The sequence below is a fragment of the Gopherus evgoodei genome, chromosome 3 (assembly GCF_007399415.2).
Source record: "Gopherus evgoodei ecotype Sinaloan lineage chromosome 3, rGopEvg1_v1.p, whole genome shotgun sequence".
Taxonomy (NCBI): domain Eukaryota; kingdom Metazoa; phylum Chordata; order Testudines; family Testudinidae; genus Gopherus; species Gopherus evgoodei.
In genome coordinates, this window is record NC_044324.1 from 190,637,702 (window position 1) to 190,657,562 (window position 19,861).

At 44.5% G+C, this 19,861-nt stretch overlaps 1 protein-coding gene and 1 long non-coding RNA gene across 2 annotated transcripts; one reads left to right on the forward strand and one right to left on the reverse strand.

The window, feature by feature from the left end:
• Window positions 1-313: 313 nt before the first annotated feature.
• LOC115649116 lies at window positions 314-12,210 on the reverse strand. Its single transcript, XR_003999765.1, has 3 exons — window positions 12,122-12,210; window positions 898-1,063; window positions 314-810 (listed from the first exon to the last, which is right to left on the reverse strand). It is a non-coding gene; the product is annotated as an uncharacterized LOC115649116 (long non-coding RNA).
• Window positions 12,130-19,575, forward strand: EPCAM (epithelial cell adhesion molecule). The gene is made up of 9 exons (XM_030557716.1): window positions 12,130-12,300; window positions 13,203-13,307; window positions 13,821-14,061; window positions 14,418-14,483; window positions 15,878-15,941; window positions 16,649-16,750; window positions 16,906-17,100; window positions 17,892-17,933; window positions 19,035-19,575. The coding sequence occupies exons 1-9, from the start codon at window positions 12,231-12,233 to the stop codon at window positions 19,074-19,076; spliced, it is 927 nt and encodes a 308-aa protein (XP_030413576.1). The 5' UTR covers window positions 12,130-12,230; the 3' UTR covers window positions 19,077-19,575.
• The last annotated feature ends 286 nt before the right edge of the window (window positions 19,576-19,861 follow it).

Sequence of the window (19,861 nt, forward strand, 5' to 3'; positions counted from 1 at the left end):
AAATACAAATTTGAACTTCTTCCAGCCAAATACACATTTGAACTCCTCCCAGCCAAATACACATTTGCAAATAAAGAAAACAAACATAAGCCTAACTCACCTTATCACCTAATACTCACTATTTGAATTTATAAGAATCTGTATCAGGGAGATTGGAGAGAAACCTGGTTGCACGTCTGGTCACTCTCAGAACCCAGAGAGAACAACAACCAAACACTAACAGCACACACAAAACTTCCCTCCCTCAAGATTTGAAAGTATCCTGTCCCCTGATTGGTCCTCTGGTCAGGTGACAGCCAGGCTCACTGAACTTGTTAACCCTTTACAGTCAAAAGAGATATGAAGTACTTCTGTTTTATTAACTCTTACTTATCTGTTTATGACACATCCACAGCAGGTTCCTTTTCCATGTTTCTCTGTGATATGTTTTCCTCACCTAATTTTGGAGGCTCTTTAAATACTTTTAGTTGGGAAATACTGTACAACTTTGCTAAACCTTTCCCTATCTTGTTTTCTAAGTTAACTCTTTTGCCCATGCAGCGGCAGTTTTGTATGGTCCCACGTAGGTAGGTTGTAGCTGCCCTCCCTTTCTTGTTTTCCTTCTCGCATTCAGTAACATGACAGTGTCACCAACCTTGAATGTTATTTCCCCATGTTTACGAGTCTTCATTTTGGCATACTGTATTTGTTGCTTTTCCTGTGCATTTGAAATATTACTGATAGCCAATTTAGTTTCAGCATCACGTCTAGCTTCAATTTTCATGATGTACTCTTTGTAGTATTCTTCATCAAGTTCCTCAAATCTGTTGGCTTTGGAAACAAATGGAGAAGGAGTTGTGTTTGTGAAAAGAACAATTGCAGAATAACATATACACTTGAAAGCTGAAGGACACTTACCGTGTAGTTGTCTGAGATTTAGTCTGGGAAACTTGCCTCAAAGCCATACAGTAGTCCAGAGGGTGATAATTTGGTTGTCGTGTTTGGTTTTGTTCTCAAAGAAAATACGTCACCAAGAAATTCATCACAATTAGTCGCACTGTCATCAACCAACTTGTACAATGCTCTGTAAAAAATAGGGATGGATTATTTGTGGGGGAAGAGGAAAGGACTGTCTTTACTGAGAGAAATTGTACGCAATCAAAAAGGCGTAAAGAGGCCATCCTAGTGCAGTGAGATAGTTCAATTTACTTGACATAGAAGACAAGTTGAGTTTCAGTGTACTAAACATTTGAAGCAATTTGTAGCTTCTGTTAAAGTGCATTCTCCTTTCTATTAATACTGTAATTTTCCCTGCCCTAAAATTATCTTTTGATGGATTTGTTTGTGTTTTCAGCTAGTCCATTGGTTTGTGGATAGTATGGGTTGGTGAAGCTATGTTGTTGTCCCAAATTTTTGCACATCTTTAGATTAAACTGAAAGGAAAAAATGTATGCCATAAGCTTTCCTTTGGACAGGTTTGGTGTGTAACCCTAACCCTAACCCTCTTCCCTTATACCTTGCATGGCATGCTTTATATGTAAGATCACAATTATATGAAAATGAGGAAGATGGGGTACACTCCCCCAAGGTATAGAATGTCACACATTCATTTTCTGATATAGCTGTAAAACTACTCTTAAAAGTTTTCTAAATAAATCACTGTTAAAAATGTATATTGTGTACCTTCTAAAAATGAAACATATCTAACTCTGAGCTGTGAAGAATATGTATTAAGGCTATAACAACCAACAGGAATGCACTTTTATCTAGAAAATTATGATTAAATCGAGTCTTCCTTACTAATGATTTAAATTATGATTTAAATTTAAATCAAATCCACCATGGTTTGGGGCCAATGTCACAGACTTATGTACATGCTTATTACTCAAGAAATCTTAAGTGACACTTTCGCTGTATGGCAAGATGCTTTGTCACCATCCTCAAAATACCCATTAGACAAACACTTGATACCAAACACATTTCTGGAGAAGAGAGACCCAACCCCATATTCCTATATTTTCAGGACTGTTTAAAAAACATTTTGCAAGTAGAATTTCATGGCTATTGCATGAAAAACCTTAATGAAAGTCTGAACATTTAAAAGAAATCTTTATTAGTCCCTTACCACTGCATAGTAGGTCATACAGTCTATTAATAAAAAAAAATGGAATGCACACAAAACATTGAGAATAGTGAAAAACATTATAAATAGTATGTGAAATATTTAATTCCTTTGGAAAGCAAGCTCATAGGCAGAAAATCTACCATTGTGCTTTGTAAAGTTTCCACTTCTGTCACTGTTACACACACATAAGGAGCAAAGAGGTATCACCACAAAAATTACACTCAGAACTGTGGTACTCACGTCACCTCATTGTTCTCTCATTTAATTTTTTAGACATTTTCTTTAGCCGTTGTCTTCACCGTTAAAACTTAACTTGTTTTGTGTTGTTTTCATTCGTTTTATTAGCAGTGAGAAAAAGGTCTATGTCTGCATAATGGAGACACAAGATATAGTATACACACCCAGATTATTCTTCAGTAGTTGATAATGTCAGATCCTTCTTGTTCTCAGTATGCTGAGCTGAGCTGAAGCGTCTGTCTTCCCATCATCCAGATTGCTGGGACAATCACTTCTCACTGTTCAGTCTTTGTACCTCAGGTGTTTCCAGTTGTTCTTGTAGGCTGTCATTGTCTACCTTTTTTTTCTTCCCCCCCAATTTCTGGAAGGCTCTTGTGCTGTGACCTGGGTCAAACAGCACCCACTGTGTAGAGGTATCTGATCTTGGTCAAGTAGTCCCCATTGTATAGCACTACATTCAGAGGTTCCTATAGCACACAGTTCCTGGGGTAATCTTTACGTCTTTGTGCATTCCTTCAATAAGCCACTAACATTGTCTGGCCTCATCCAACAGAGCACATTTGAAATACAGAGACATGGTCAATGCCTCAGATACAAATATTACATGCATACAGGTTGGATAAACACAGTCAATAGGTCTTAAGTTTTGCAATGATACCCCACATCAGACATCTTGCATAAAGTATATATTAGCTATGTCATATCCATATCAAGCATATTTTCATAAAGAATGTAGAGTATAATGTCACGCCCCACATGTATGTTTGCTGATCTGCAAATAGTAAAGGGGCATGCAGCTTTGGGTGCAAACGCTCATGACAATAGTGCAGAGCTATGCAAACTCCATGGTTCTGTGAGAGATGGCAGACAGTGAGGCGGGCCAGGCATGTTTGTGGGTTTAGAAAAAAAGGTGTAAACATTATGTATACGTTTATGTATGGGATACATATAAAATTAGTGGATAGTTAACAATGTATTATAAGAAGTTGGATCCCATGGCCACAACCACCCCATCTGACCTGTTTGTTACCCAGCATACACTGCCAAAACAAAGCCTCTCAAAATTCAGTGGGATAGCTATTCATGGTGCACCTCATTCTGAATCTATACAAGTGCTTCTGGTGAGTACCCTGACTGCTGAGACAAGGAGTCCAGGAGGCATGCACACAAGTGACATAGTAACCGAAGTGACTCTATGCTGACATAACTTGAGTTATGTTTGGGAGAGGTAACAGGGAAGTATGAGGGCAGACTAAGATTCATTCATAACAGTTGCAAAAATGCAATCCCCATTGGTGGATTGACTCAAAACAAAGTTTTGACACTAGGTCAGAGATTGTCAGCTCTAAAATGAGAAGAAAAAAATAAATTTAAAAATTCAGGGAATCCCAGCAGCAGATGCGACAACTTGGGAAACTGCTCGGAGACTCTATGCATTCAGATACAGTGATAAGGAATTCTCTGTTTCTGAGGGGATCTGTGTAAAATGTTTCACTGAATTAAGTCTCAGGGATTATCTATACTGGCAAGTTAAAGCACTGGCTCAGGGATATGAAAAATCACTCCCCCACACCCCGCCCGGGAGAGCAGCAAGTTTGAGAGCTTTAAAGCGCTAGTGTGGACAGGCTTGGCTCTCAGTGCTTGGAACTAATCCCCTCATCGAGGTGGATTCCCAGGAGCACTGGCACCCACGGTAGAGCTTTGAACTTTGTAGTGTAGACATAGCCTCAGTAGGTTAGATCAGACAAAGAGGAGCGGCACTGACTAGGCATTAGGATGCCTGTGTCTTTAAGAACCCAGCCCTGGGAAGCCGATGCTGAGAGGTGCTGTCTGTGAGAGGGGGAAATAAAAAAGCTGCTTTGCCCCCCACCATTTTTGCAAACATAGGTGTCTCAGTCACACTGGGGTAACTGCTACCTCCTCTTACGGTAACCAGACAGCAAGTGTGAAAAATCTGGACAGGGTGGGGAGTAACAGGAGCCTATATAAGAAAAAGACCCAAAAAGTGGGACTGTCCCTATAAAATCAGGATATCTGGTCACCCTACCCCCTCTGCCCCTGCCTGTGCTGGGCTTTGTCCTCTGTCATCTTCTGCCAGTGCCTCACCCAGAGCTTAGCTTCTCGCCCACCCCAAGCCCTCATTTTGCCCTTTTGCCCCTCTCCCAATCCTGCCTCCAGCTTCTTGACCCCCCCCCACCAGTCAATTTCCGCCCCCTGCTCAGACCCTGGCCACCCCCCGGCTCCGATTCGCCCTCTTTGCCTCTTTTTAGCCCTGTAAATAGCAGTCAGCAGATTTTTATGGCTAATAAGGGCAGGGTGAAGGGCAGTGGCTTCAGCAAACGTTACTGAGCATGCTCAATTCATGTGACCATACAAAAAAGCCACCTTGCTCAAATAAAAAATTCTCTGCTCCCCCGCCAACAAACTATTTTGCAAAGCACTGGTGTCTCAGTGCCACTGGAGTAACTGCTACTCTCTCTGCCCCTGCCTGTGCCAGGGCTTTGCCCTCTGCCAGCGCCTCACTCCTGGGCTTAACTCCGCCTTCTCCCCCCTCACCCCTTCTTTTAACGCTGCCTCCAGCTGCTTGACCCCCCCCAACCCAGTACATTTCCACCCCCTGCTCAGAACCTGGCCACGCCCCTGCTCCGATTCGCCCCCTTTGCCACTTTTTAACCCGTCAAAAGCAGTCTGCAGAATCTTATGGCTAATACGGGCAGGGTGAAGGGCAGTGGCTTCAGCACATGTACCAAGCATGCTCAGTACACCGTAAGTAGCACCTTCCTACAGAGAGCACTTCAATACACTACACTCCTAAGGGTTTGTAAAAATGCAACGTAATGCTCAAATTCTTAGTGTTAGGCAAAGGGGACTGCTTGTGGAGAGTTCATTACAGGATTGGGGCCCATGAGAGTAAGAAGGATTAATATTTTATTCAGTTCTGCTCACATTCCTGTGAAATGAAATTATAGCAAAAGACAAGTAATCAATATTCTTCATTTTCAAGGCCCATTTTGCTCAGCCTAGCAACCTGATAAATGATAGGGTAAGAAATAATCTCCTCTTGAATAAACAATTAAATATACTTGGAAAAACAGAGCTTTACAATTGGCAATGGCATTTCTGTCTATTGCTGGTGATGTTCACCCTACTCAACAACGTCATCATTTGTGACACTGGCAGTGTGGGAATCTAGGGGCAGGGTCTATAAACCATCCACACCCACTAATTTGCAGATTGCAGGGCTTGTCTGATGACGTCAGGTCTGCATTCTTTGAAAAAGAAGTCACAAAGGGACATTAATGAGTCACACAAAATAGTGAGAGGATATAGAAATCCTATTCACACTGGGTCAGTAGCAAGCTAAGGAACTGTGTTTCAACTCAGATTCAGCTGAACCAGTTTCTCACGTGACTTGGAAGGCCGGAATGGATGACCCTAAAGGCTTAGGCTATTGGAGCTAGTGTAAAATACAAAAACAAAGGATACACAAAGACAGATTACATGAAGAGACCTATCCTGCAGCCACTTTGCTCTTAGATCACTCGATGGAGTTCCAGGCGTTGAGTATCTGCATGTTCAGCCCTGAATTATGCTGTCAAAGGCAACATATTTATATTGAACTAATATAGTCTTAAGAGGAAGTTACACTATTAGGAAACATACTGTTTGTTACAGCTTCTAATTTAAAGGGGGGGAACAGACCTAGGTGGATTCTGTCCTGGCTTTCAACTTTCCTAAAAGAAAGTTTTCCTACTAATGCATTTTTAATTATTCAGAAAGATCTTTTTATTTATTTTGCCTTTCTTCTGGTGTGAAGTTTATTTAGAAAGCTAAAACAAAAGTTTAGAAAATATTTTTAAAATGTGTTCTGCCTAACCTCTGTCTTATGTTTCCAGTGGTATTGCTTTTATATTCTGGGAAACCAATGATATTTAAAAATAAAAAACTAGCTTTTCTGTTAAGATTAAGGGTTGTACCACTACCTTTGAAATACCTTTTGGTACTAACTTCTATTTTGTATGTTTTCACAAGCTTGATAACATTCAGATTGCATTTTTGAATTTAAAAGGAAAGGAAGTGGAGATACTTCAGTAACAGAAGTGTTCTCCAAATTCCTTAGAATCAAAGTGCACAAATACATTGCTGCTGTATACATCCCACAGCAGAACTAAAGACAACAGCTAGTTGACATATGCATAACAAATAGTATATTTAATATCTTTAACCATTTTTTTTGTTCTTGAATTGTCTGAGAATATACCAGGATTTCTATGGATATTGTGTTTATAAAATAATTTGGGGGAAAAAATGCAGTGGATTTGCAGAAAGCAAACTGAATATTATTTTTCATTATTTATTATTGTTTGCTCAAAAAGTAAAAGCAAAATGGAACTTGGGTGTGATATGTTGCAGGTGTTTGAACAGAAACTAAGGGTACGTCTACATTATGAAATTAGGTTGATTTTATAAAGTCAATTTTTAGAAATCAATTTTATACAGTTGATTGCGTATATCCCCACTTAGTGAATTAAGTCAGCAGAGTGCGGCCTCACTACCGTGGCTAGCATCAACTTACGGAGTGATGCATTGTGGGTAGATATCCCAGAGTTCCCGTAGCCTCTGCTGCCCATTGGAATTCTGGGGTAAGCTCCCAATGCCTAAGGGGGCAAAAACATTGTCGCAGGTGGTTTTGGGTACATGTCATCAGTCACCCCTCCCTCCGTGAAAGCAACGACAGACAATTGTTTCATGCCTTTTTCCTGGGTTACCCGTGCAGACGCCATACCACAGTAAGCATGGAGCCCACTCAGCTCACCGTCACCTCTGCTGTTGTGGGCAAGTCTACTGTGGGAGTTGCTGTGATCCAAATAGCCAATACAATCACTGATGTTCTGTTATCAAGGGTAGTGACTGTGGGAAATGTACAGGCCTTGTTAGATTTTAGGTGCATCATATTCCTGTCTTTTGTCGCTAGTAAAGAAGTCTTGCAGCTGTACATTCCCATCCGGTACACGCTGTAACACCTCATAGCACTTCTGTGTTTGACACATGTAACAACTCCAGGGCTCTTGCTCTTTCGCCTTGACCGAGGTACCTTGCCCTACCAGGACGCCAAGCATTCAACACAGAAGCACCTGCAGCAGCTGACATTGCTATACAGCCGCAGCTCCTTGCTTTCGCAGCAGACAGTGCAGTAGGACTGGTACCTGTCCTTGTCGTACATGTAGAAGAGCACCAATCGATCCCTGCAAGTCTGGCAAAGGCTTCCCTCAAACAGCGGGTGGAATGTGGCTGGGTTTTTTCTCCTGCAAGATAAACAACTGTCTTCAAGGCTCCTGTTGTTGTTTGTAACTTCGGAAACCATTTGCTTTCTCTTCTGGTCCACCTCCACCCGCTCCTTGCTGTTGTTGCAGAAGTTAATCTTTAGCCGCTTGGCCAGGGGTTCTGGGAATGTCTTCCCTGTCTGGCTCCTAGCAACCTCCAGGGCATAGTGTATGACTCGTTGATAGGAGACCAGCTTATTAAACGTGAAGTGGTTGAAATGCTGCCTAAAAGCCATCAGACCCACCAGCCTATCTGCTGAAACCTCAGAGAACTTCCCATCCTAAAACCATTGCACCCAGCACATTCCGGAGATTGCCTGACATCTGGATGAGACTCTGTAGGTGATGATGATTGCAGGCCACCAGGAGAAGCCCTTGATCTTCCCCCACATGAGCTCCCCAATTCCAAAATCTTTCCCATCTTGGTATTCCACCACTTCCCCTGCTCTCCTGCTCCCCAGCGACGAGCTCAGGGGATCCGTTCTGGTCCTCCTGGGTGCTGCTTTCAGATGTGGTAGTGCTGCTCTAGGAGGACTCCTTGGAACCCTCCTCAGTGAGGTCAATTAGTGGCACCTGGACAGACATGGCCATCCTCCTCTTGGAACATCGAATGGGAGCCAGAGACTCCAGGTCATTCTCTTCTTTAAGTTTCATCTCATGGAGATTCAGTCCTGCCTGGAATATCATGCAAGCTGGAGGCTTCTGCCTCAGGCTGCTCTCCCAACCGGCAGCACCACACAGTCGCACCTACCCCAGCCTACCCCTGGCTCCCATGGCTCATGAAGCATGGACAGTAGTAAGGAGCAGTTCAACTATAGGCTGAGCAAGTGCAGAATGATGGTAGAATGTGCCTTTGGACATTTAAAAGCTCACTGGTGCTGTTTGCTGACTAGGTCAGACCTCAGCACAACCAACATTCCCATTGTTATTGCTGCCTGCTGTGTGCCCCATAATATCTGTGATAGTAAGCAGGAGACGTTTATGGTGGGGAGAGAGGTTAAGGCAAATTGCCTGGCATCCAATTTTGAGCAGCTAGCCACCAGGACGATTAGAAGAGCACAGCAAGGCGCACTGCACATCAGAGGGGCTTTGAAAACCAGTTTCATGACTGGCCAGGCTTCAGTGTAACAAGTTGTGTGTGTTCCTCCTTGATGCAAATCTTTGTTGATTTTAATTCCCTCTAAGCCAACCACCCTCTCCCCTTCAAAATAAAGTAACTATTGTTTTGAAACCGTGCATTCATTCTTTATTAATTTTTTTAAAAAAAGAGATACTGGTCAAAGTAGCCTGGGTGTGGTGGGGTGGAGGAGGAGGGAAGGATAAGGCCACATTGTTTATTGTAGCCACACTACAAATCAAACTGTTTGAATGACACCTTCTATTGCTTGGGCCATCCTCTGAAGTGGAGTGGCTGGGTGCCTGGAGCCCCTCCTACCCCCCCGCATTCTTGGGCATCTGAGTGAGGAGGCTATGGAACATGGGGAGGAGGGCAGGCGGTTATACAGTGGATGCAATGGGAGTCTGTGCTCTTGTTGGCTTTCCTGCAGCTCCAACAGATGCTTCATCATATCCGTTTGCTCCTCCAACAGGTGCTTCATCATGTCCATTTGCTCCCCCATTAGCCTCAGCATCAGGTCCTGCATCCACTCTTCATGCTCACTTAATTTTTTCCTGGCCTCTGCCACTGAATGCCTCTCAATTTAATAAAATCACCAGAAACATGTCATGTGTAGTGTAAATATTCTCACTGTAATATGATAACAGCCAGTTAAATAGAAAAATCTGATTATATTACTGTATATTTGTCTAAACAAAAGCTCACTGTTGTAATAGTTATTTTTGTTTCTGATATTTATATAGCAAGGATTTTTAAACCTACTAAAACTTCCTAAATAAAGTTAAAACCCCCTTCCTAAATCAATAGTTTTAGAAAAAGTTATTCTGCTATAGCTAAACTGGGGCTTGGTTCATACTTAAAAATTAGATCATGATAGCTACATCAGTCTGGGCTGTAAAAAAAACCCCACACCCTTGACCAACATAGCTATTCCAACCTAACCCCCAGTGTGGGCACAGCTATGTCGATAGGAGAATGCTTCTGTTGACACAGCTAACTTTGGGTATGTCTACACAACAGCAGCACAGCTGTGATACTGCAGCTGGGGCATAGACACTTTCTACATTGATGGATAGATTTTTTCCCCATTGATGTAATTAATTGACCTATCTGAAAAGCAGTGGCTGCTCAATGGAAGAAATCTATCAACCTAACTGTGTCTCCAGTGGAGGCTATGTTGCATAAGGCATCAGATTTTCCACAGCCCTGAACAATGCAGCTAGGTTGACCAAAGTTTTAGGTGTAAACCATGCCTTTGTTTGAGCAGGTTCTGTTACTATGTGGACAGAAAACCCTTCCACTGGTGTATGCTGTGTGTATGCTATAGGGCAGCGGTAGACAACCTATGGCATGCATGCCAAAGGCGGCAAGTGAGCTGATTTTCAGTGGCACTCACACTGCCCAGGTCCTGGCCACCGGTCTGGGGGGCTCTGCATTTTAATTTAATTTTAAATTAAGCTGCTTAAACATTTTAAAAACCTTACTTACTTTACATACAGCAATAGGTTAGTTATATATTATAAAGTTATAGAAAGAGACATTAAACACATTAAAATGTATTACTGGCACGTAAAACCTTAAATTAGAGTGAATAAATGAAGACTTTGCACACCACTTCTGAAAGCTTGCTGACCCCTGCTATAGGATTATACTGGAATAGCTACAATGACATACCCATGCCAACACACAAACAGCCCAATACAACAATTGGCATATCTGAGAATCTGAGAGGAGCTTAAAAAATTAGATCATAGATATCACAAAGGAGAAAGGGGCATGTTTATTCCACTAGCGAAGGGGTCATAGAAAAGTGAGTGACAACCTAAGTTTCCACACCTCAAAACCAACAGAAGGCAGGGATTGACCCAGGATGAGTAACAGTTTCTTCTTGTCCTGAAGAGCAAAACCTCCTAGTGCAGGTCATGTACTGGTTTCATTCATGACGTTCCTCATTTCCTCCATCCTCCTTTCCCTCCCCTTTCTATGCACCTTGCCCTCCTCTCCTCTCGCTTTCCCTTGCCTCTACTTGCCCTGTAGATCCCTCTTCTCTTTCCAATCCACTCCACCCTCGAGCATTGTATTGGCACGTACTCAGCTCGCCAAGGGCCGTCATATTCCGCTACCTGTTTCCAGGCCAACCCCTCGGGGCCAGAGGGTCCCGGCCCATGGATCCCCTACTGCTGCCCCGTCAGTGCCTTTCTCCACAGTGCCCTCCTGCCTTGCTCCGCCCCCTCCCCCCGCCCCGAGGTGAGCGCTTTCCCCCACCCCATGGCCTCCCGGCTTCACCCCGCCCCCGGAGATGAGCGCCCCCCCCATGGTCTCCCGGCTTCACCCCGCCCCCGGAGATGAGCGCCCCCCCACACACACACCCCATGGCCTCCCGGCTTCACCCCGGCCCCGGAGATGAGCGCCCCCCCCCCATGGTCTCCCGGCTTCACCCCGCCCCCGGAGATGAGCGCCCCCCCCCATGGTCTCCCGGCTTCACCCCGCCCCCGGAGATGAGCGCTCCCCCCCCATGGTCTCCCGGCTTCACCCCGCCCCCGGAGGTGAGCGCTCCTCCCCCCACACACCCCATGGCCTCCGGGCTTCACCCCGCCCCCGGAGATGAGCGCTCCCCCCAGTCTCCCGGCTTCCCCCCGCCCCCGGAGGTGAGCGCTCCCCCCCACCCCATGGTCTCCCGGCTTCACCCCGCCCCCGGAGATGAGCGCCCCCCCACACACACACCCCATGGCCTCCCGGCTTCACCCCGGCCCCGGAGATGAGCGCCCCCCCCCCATGGTCTCCCGGCTTCACCCCGCCCCCGGAGATGAGCGCCCCCCCCCCCCATGGTCTCCCGGCTTCACCCCGCCCCCGGAGATGAGCGCCCCCCCCCCCATGGTCTCCCGGCTTCACCCCGGCCCCGGAGATGAGCGCTCCCCCGTCTCCCAGCTTTCCCCCGCCCCCGGAGGTGAGCGCTCCCCCCCCACCCCATGGTCTCCCGGCTTCACCCCGCCCCCGGAGATGAGCGCTCCCCCCAGTCTCCCAGCTTTCCCTCGCCCCCGGAGGTGAGCGCTCCCCCCCACCCCATGGTCTCCCGGCTTCACCCCGCCCCCGGAGATGAGCGCTCCCCACAGTCTCCCGGCTTCCCCCCGCCCCCGGAAGAGGCTATATATGGTCGCCGGCCCCGGGGCGCCCCAGGTGAGGCAGGGACCCCTCCCCCCCTGAGTCACTCAGTTTCGCCCAGGCGCTGCGGGGTTTATTAGCCCGGGTGGGGCAGCGCCAGCGATCGCGGGGGGAGGAGCGGTGGTGGTAGCCCCAGGTGGGTGTAACCGGAGACGGGAGGCGCGGCCAGGTCACTACCTGCGGAACCTGTCGGGCAGCTCAGTCAGTGACTGGGAGCGGTTCCCCGAGGCGCACGCACAGGTCGCTCTCCCGCAGCTACAGGGCCAAGCGCTCCGGACCGCCCGCCATGGAGCTGCTCCGCGGGGCTGCGCTGCTGCTGCTAGTGGCCGCCGTGTGCTGGGCTCAGCAGGACCAGGGTGAGTAGGGTCCGCGCCCGGGGAGCTGCGGCTCGGTCCCGCGCCCCAGAACGGGCCCTCCCGGCAGGGCGAGGCGAGCTCCGCCGTGGCGCTGCAGCCGCCCTTGGCGCTGTGGCTAGCGCGGGCTCCGCCTGCTGCTGGGGAGCTGAGCCCCCGGGGGCGGGAGCTGGGCCGGGCGCGCCGCAGGGTTGGGAAGCGCCGTGCTGGGAGCGCCCGGTGCCCTCTGGGTGGCTGAGCCGCGCCCCGAGCACCTGCAGGGCTCTGGCTGGGTCTCGGGAACCGCCCGGCCCGGCCCGGCCCCGCCCCGCCCCGCCCCGCCCCTGGGTGCGTGCGGTACCGAGCCCGGAGAGTTTCCCGCGGAGGGGCGCGCACGGAGGATACTTGGGAGGCGAAACCACCTGTTGGGTGCGGGGCCGGGCTCGGCAGGGCCTGAGGAGCCGAGACATTCTCCCGGCCAGTTCCTGCTCCGCCGGGCGCGGCGCGGGGCCGGGCTCGGCAGGGCCTGAGGAGCCGAGACATTCTCCCGGCCAGTTCCTGCTCCGCCGGGCGCGGCGCGGGGCCGGGCTCGGCAGGGCCTGAGGAGCCGAGACATTCTCCCGGCCAGTTCCTGCTCCGCCGGGCGCGGCGCGGGGCCGGGCTCGGCAGGGCCTGAGGAGCCGAGACATTCTCCCGGCCAGTTCCTGCTCCGCCGGGCGCGGCGCGGGGCCGGGCTCGGCAGGGCCTGAGGAGCCGAGACATTCTCCCGGCCAGTTCCTGCTCCGCCGGGCGCGGGGTGGCCTCGCGCGGGTCACTCGCTGCGCTTTGGCTCGGCGCTCGCCCACAGCCTGCGAAAGGGCGACGCGGGCCACGTCTGTAGGGGGGTTAAGTACTCACAGCGTCCCTGGGGGTTTAATCTCTTTTAGGTTGTACATGTGCCAAAAACAAACGCACATCCAACTGCATTGGCAATGATACCGGCTGCTGGTGCACATCCATTGGGTCAGAAGTCTCAGTCAGGTGTGACAAACGTAAGTATCGCCTGCTCTCCTTGGTCTGGGCAGCCGCTTACTGTTATCCTTTCAGGTGAGACCTCACTATGTCTGACCACTGGGCTGCGTTGGCAGTGATTGGTGCTGACTGCTTCAGACGAAAGGACAAGAAGCCACAAAATGGGCACTTAGGAAGCTTTCCCCAAGGGTGAATTATTCCTTAACCCTCCCTTACTGATTGAAAAGGTTATAAACCCATTGAGCTAAGGGTCAAATTTGTTTGTCATGTCTAAACAAGTTCTCATTATCCAAATCTATGTATATTTCCACCTCTCCTTTGTTTTAATCCTTGTACTCTGTCTCCTGGTAAGGCCTTCCATAGATGACTTTTGTGTAACGTTTCCTTTTAGCAACACTACAGTTGCTGCCTTTCAATAGGACATCATTCTACTTATAGCAGACCAAAGCCAGTCACTGATGTTTTGAATCAATGGTTCTGGTAACTTTCAAGATAAAACTTCTTCCTTTTTTTCCCCCCTTAACTATTCTTAGTGACTTCAAAATGTCTGCTGATGAAGGCAGAAATGGCTGGCTCGAAATCTGGTCGTAGGGAGAAACCAAAGCATGCATATGTAGACAACGATGGCATTTATGATCCTGACTGTGAAAACAGTGGCATCTTCAAGGCTAGGCAGTGCAATGGAACTTCCTGCTGGTGTGTGAACACTGCTGGAGCAAGAAGAACTGAAAAGAGTGATGCAGACTTGCAGTGCAGTGAACTAGTCAGAACAAGGTCAGTCCTGTAACACATTATGGTGCCATATTCTAATAGTACATGACTTGCCTTCTGTATTTTGTACATAAGGGAAAACTTAAGAGTGTATATATGTGAACCAAGAATCCAGTAATCCTAACCTTCTAATAATTTAATCAGTTTTAAAATAATTTGATACTTCATTTAATACGTCTGTGTGAATGTGCAGGGAATGGTGGAAAGAAGTTTCTAGTTCTTCTTGCTCACAACTTAATTTTAAAAAAATCAGTTAACATTGATCTCAGAACATGAGTAGGCAAAGTATTTTAATATATTGGTGTACCTGACTTTGTAGATACTTAAAATATTTGCTCTTAACTGCTTTTATATTTCAGCTGGATCATCATTGAAACAAAACACAGTGAGAGAAGTACAGCTGTGGATGCTTCTCGTTTGAAGGAGTAAGTGCATCAAATTAAAACATCTGTCTGTGCTATAGTATGCAGTTGAGGATGTTTTATTTTTCACTAGTATGTTTCAACTAGGGCTGTCAATTAATTTGTTTTGAGTTAATCACTGGAGTTAATGCAGCGTTTTTTAATCAAGTTATTAACACTGTTAAATTAAATGGTATTCTATTATTATTATTATTATTCACATTTTTGGATGTTCTACACTTACAAATATACTGATTTCCACTACAATACAGAATACAAAATGTACAGTGCTCACTTCTATTTTGATTACATATATTTGATAGTATTTTTCAATTCACCTCTTACAAGTACTGTAGTGCACCTTACAAATGTAGATTTTTTTTGTTTGTTACATTACTTCACTTCCAAACAACAATGTAGGCTCTAAAGTTTTACAAGTCCACTCAGTCCTACTTCTTGTTTGTCTTAGCATTTGACTGAACAAATTTGTTTACTTTTACAAGAGATGATGCTGCCACCTTCAGATAGCATGAAGGGGCATATAAATGTTTAGCATATCTGGTAAGTAAATACCTTGCAGTGCTGGCTACAGAACTGCCATGCAAACACCTGGTCTCACTTTTCAGGTGACATTGTAAATAAGAAGCGGGCAGCATTGTTTACATTTATGGGAGATAATTTTAGCAATTGGCTGAACAAGTAGGATTGAGAAGACTTGTAGGCACTTAGTTTTCCATTGTTTTGTTTTGAATGCAGTTATAGATTTGTTACATATTGGAAAAATACTATTCTTTTTTTTTACAGTGCAAATATTTGTAATCAAATAGTACGAAGTGAGCACTGTTGTAATTTTTAAATGTAGGAAACATCCAAAAATACTTAAATGGTATTCCATTATTTAACAGTGCAATTAAAACTGCAGTTAATCACAATTATTTTTTAATCTCGTGATTAATTTTTTTAATAGCTCTAATTTAAACTAAATAAAATAAAAATTCTTAGGTTTTGGCAATATTGTTAGAACACCAAAAATAATTGGCCTTCTGGTTTGAGCCTTTGGTTTACACTTGCGTCCCTCTATCTTCTTCCTTGCAACTGATAGCTAGAAATTTAAGATTAAAACTGTCATATAATCACTTGAGACTGAGGTGGGTTTTTAAAAAAAAAAAGGCAAATATTGCAAGTGTTACAATACCTGACTCACTTCATTAGAAGTTTTGACTTGGCCTTCACAATGCTTTATCATACACTCCCATGAAAGTCCCAGTTGTCACTGGAGCTGTTGCTATATGTTGTACAAAAGTCCTCCTATAGGGCTCTTACTCATGAAAATGAAGACTCCTAATATGTTTGGGTGGCAGTTTAGCTTCTGTGTAAACTTAGAGTTGCTACATTTTAATATTGTAATCTTCTTGCAGAAGCATCAAAAATGAGTTTAAGGAGCGTTACTCCCTGGATCCAAAGTATATAAGTGATGTTGTGGTAAGAGGCATATCTTTTTCTTTACTTAGAAATGTGTCTGGAAGTCAATTTAATATCTTAAGATTGAGCTCATACAAAGCAAGCATTTTGATGCTAGTATGACTATAAAACACTTAAATTGGAATATTCCAGTTGAATAGCAATGGTGATAGCATTGTTTGAGTGTAATCATTCAGTTAACTAAAGTAGAGACTGAAGGGTAGGCAGTGCCTAGATCTGAATTAGATTTAGAGTTGGATTTTCTCCATTCTCCTCCAAAAAGGGAGGAGAGATGTGCCTTGTTTGGGGAATCTATTCCTACTCAGAACATGCTTCCGAGACACTGTCCCACCTTCCCTTTCCTGTGAATCCTGTCCTGACAATCTCTTCAGACATGACCAAAATCTTGAGTTGCTCATGAATTGGAAAAATCAGAGTAAAGGCTGGTGCAAATTCTCATCTGTTTACTGTCCAAAAGAATTCTAAAATTCCTCCTCCCACCATATAGATAACTTTGCTTAACCATTGCATGGTTCAAATACATCATCTAATGTGCTATTTTTGGTATTTCCATCTTGTTCTCAATCTGTAAAACTGCTCATCAGTAACATTAAAAAGAACATAACTATGGAATTGCTTTAAAACATTATAAAGGACTTGTTGTTTTTTTCATCACTCTAGTTGTGTACAAGGAAGTAATAACGGTAACACTGCTTTTACTCTTGCAGTATGAAAATCCTTATATCACTATTGAACTGAAGCAAAATGTTTCCCAGAAGTCTGCTCAGGATGTGGATATAGCTGATGTGGCTTACTACTTTGAAAAAGATGTAAGACTGCATTAATAGTTTGCTTTCAAAACAGTGACTTTGAACAATTATATTCAAGTGTACTGGCTAATAATTTTGAGTTGTATCCAACATTGTTTTTAGATGGATTATTGCATGAGCAGTGTGCTAATAAGTGCCTCTTCAACCTCCCACAGGTCAAAGGTGACTCTCTAATTCAGAGTGGCACACTAAACATAAACATCAGTGGAGAACCTCTAAAATTTGATCAAGCTCTAATCTACTATGTTGATGAAAAGCCACCAGAGTTTTCCATGAAACGTCTGACTGCTGGTGTTATTGCTGTCATTGTAGTGGTGATACTAGCAATTGTTGCTGGAATTATTGTGCTGGTAAGTTTTTTAGTTGCAAACAAGTCTAGTAATACTGGCAATGTACACTTTTTGTGCCAGCACTCTAGACCAGTGGTCCCCAACTTTTGTCTGCTGCAGCACATCTCCAACTCCAGGGGCTCTTCCCTCCTGTAGTCATTGGCTAGGGAGGGGTAGGAGGAGAAGGGGATAAGCACAGGAGCTGACCTGTTGCTCACACAGTAGGGGAGGGAAGAAGAGAAATTAAGCTCTGGTTGGTTGCTCTGCCCTGGAATAGGCAAGGACAATGACTAATCAAAAGGTGGTGGTCCCTCACATGTACTTTTTAAAAAATTCCACAGCACACCTGTTTGGGACTTATGGCGCACTGATTGGGAAGTAGTAGTGTAGACTACAGAGAAGCAATCATGTATATTACAGCAGAAAATGATTTCTGTAAAATCACTTGCACTCAGTCTGTAATCTGACTGTATAAAATAAATGACAAACTTCACACTTGTCTCCTTCTGAGCTCAGTCGCTGGATGAAAAGCCTGTTTCTGCTTTTTGTTTTCTCTAGAGCTCTGGTGCAGCACACAAGTAGGTGATCCTTTTGGAGATAGGATAACTTAACGTAAATCTATCTGGATAGCTTTTTTTTTTTTTTTTTTTTTAATCTGCTAGTCCAATGTAGTAAAGTGGGTAGCAGAAACTTTTTTCTTTCCCTTCCTTAAGGACTCAAGGTTTGGGAAACTTTAGAGCACCAAGCGGGCTTGAAGCTTAACACTGAATTGTGATGCTTGACTTAACTGTTAACCTTTCTGTCTCTTACAGGTAATCACTAGGAAAAGGAGGGGAAAGTATGAGAAGGCTGAGGTAAGTTCCGAAGGATCCAGAGCACTTTATTAGGTACAGACTTCTATGAAGGCTAAAGGTGTGGAGTGTCACTTTCCTCAGGATTTTTTTTAGGGGGAAAGACTTCTTTTCCAACTAAGGCAAAATTTCTTTTTGTGAGGGTTGCAAAGCAAATGTCAAAGCTCTGTGTTCGTATACAAGTGACTCTAGTTGCAATGACTTAGTGTGGCAAGGGCTCATGGTTTTTAATACTTGCTGGGTGCTTGCTGTGTAATAAACCAGTTATTGTAAATCTGTATTCCTGTTTAGGTACGTCCTTTCCTAATCTCCACAGGATTATGACTATATGCAAGTAATGTACTTGGCAATAGGGGCAGTCTGATGCTGAGAGGAACTTCTTCTGTCTGGTACTTCTGTACCTGGAGACTCAGGCCTCAAACGAGAGAGGCACAAAACATCTAGCTTAAAACTTGTTCACTTGCTCTCTGCCAAGCAGAAGAAAAATTCAAATTTTGGGTTCCTTGAAGTAGCACTAGCAAGCCTAGCATTGTGTGATATCAGTGGTAGTAGCAGCAGCATCACCAGATTTGACTAGATCTCCTGGTTGCAGACTATGGTCTATGCACTGATACTTTTCCCTTTTCCAAAAAGAGTGTTTATTAAGTAACTCTAAAACATGTCATGGCATTGTGACAGACCTCTTTTATATGAGCAAGGTTAATGAATATTTGGTGCACTAAGCCCAAACATTTATGCAGGCATTAAGTTCCCAGTAACAGAGTTAAATCCATTCATAATTGTTTGCAACATCTACTAACAATAGTAAAGCTAAGCCCATGAGTAAGTGTTTTGCAGAAGGAGGATTTTATTTTCTATTTGGCTGAGTGAAGCGAGGCCCTAAACTGCTTCACAGTGCATGCCAAGGTATGGCCACAAATTATGTAACAATGGGATGAAAATGCCTGGCTATGATAGGGTGTTTGGGGCAGTGGCAGAGCTAATACAGAGACTGAGAGTGACTGCCGCCACCTCTCTCCCTCTAGTGGCCTTTAAGGAGGTAAATATAATTGTCTTCCAACTTCTGTATCATTAATATTTTTCTCTTCTTCCTTCCCACCCCAGGCAAAGGAAATGAATGAAATGCAAAGAGAATTAAACCCATAACTGAAGTTACTGAAGACAAATCGTGAACTATCAAGAAGGCAAACAGAACTAAAACAAGACTAGAAGTGTGGATTTAAACTTTGTATGTTTGTGGTCTACGGGAAAAAATTATGTGACTTAGTGATCTCTGAAATTCTAATGAGCATAGATAGGATAAGTACTAGTACAACTGTTGCCAATCTTGAGGGGGTGGGAGGGGGGTACAAGTTTAATTTGGGAGCTGGATAACTCTCCAAGAGATTGTAGCGATGAGCTGACTCTGCAGAAGTGTTGCAGTAACACATCTATTACAAACTTCCTACTACAAATAATGGGAAATTAATCTAAATACACTTTTTTGAGGCTGGCCTTGTCAGGGTATAGCTACAGAACTCTGAATACCTGCTCTCTGGCTCATGTACAGTTGAATATGGCTTTGTTTTTAAAGATGTCTGTATGTACACTGTCTTTGATACATTTGCTGTAACTTTTTTATGACTTGAATTTAATAAAACTCTAAAACAAATTGCCAGCTCTTTATTATATTGACTTTATATTCTACTAGTCTAGTTAAACTAATCATGCAGTACTTTGGTATTATCCTCTGTGCTAAAATATCAATTACACAGCAGTGTTAGAATAATTTATAACTTTTTAGCCATAACAGAAAATACGTGTCAAGCTAAATCCACAGAACAATGGGATCTAACCTTGTCTAGAAATCAATTTTTGAAAGATTTAGGCTTCTAAATCAGTTAGATATTGCAACACTGAGTGCAGCAACACCTAAATACCTTGAGAATCTG

Excerpts from the sequence above, each read along its gene's own strand:
- EPCAM (XM_030557716.1), top strand. The coding sequence starts at position 12,231 with ATGGAGCTGCTCCGCGGGGCTGCGCTGCTGCTGCTAGTGGCCGCCGTG. Across the intron at positions 14,484-15,877 it reads GATGCTTCTCGTTTGAAGGA|AAGCATCAAAAATGAGTTTA; the intron begins GTAAGTGCATCA and ends ATCTTCTTGCAG. Across the intron at positions 16,751-16,905 it reads CTTACTACTTTGAAAAAGAT|GTCAAAGGTGACTCTCTAAT; the intron begins GTAAGACTGCAT and ends AACCTCCCACAG.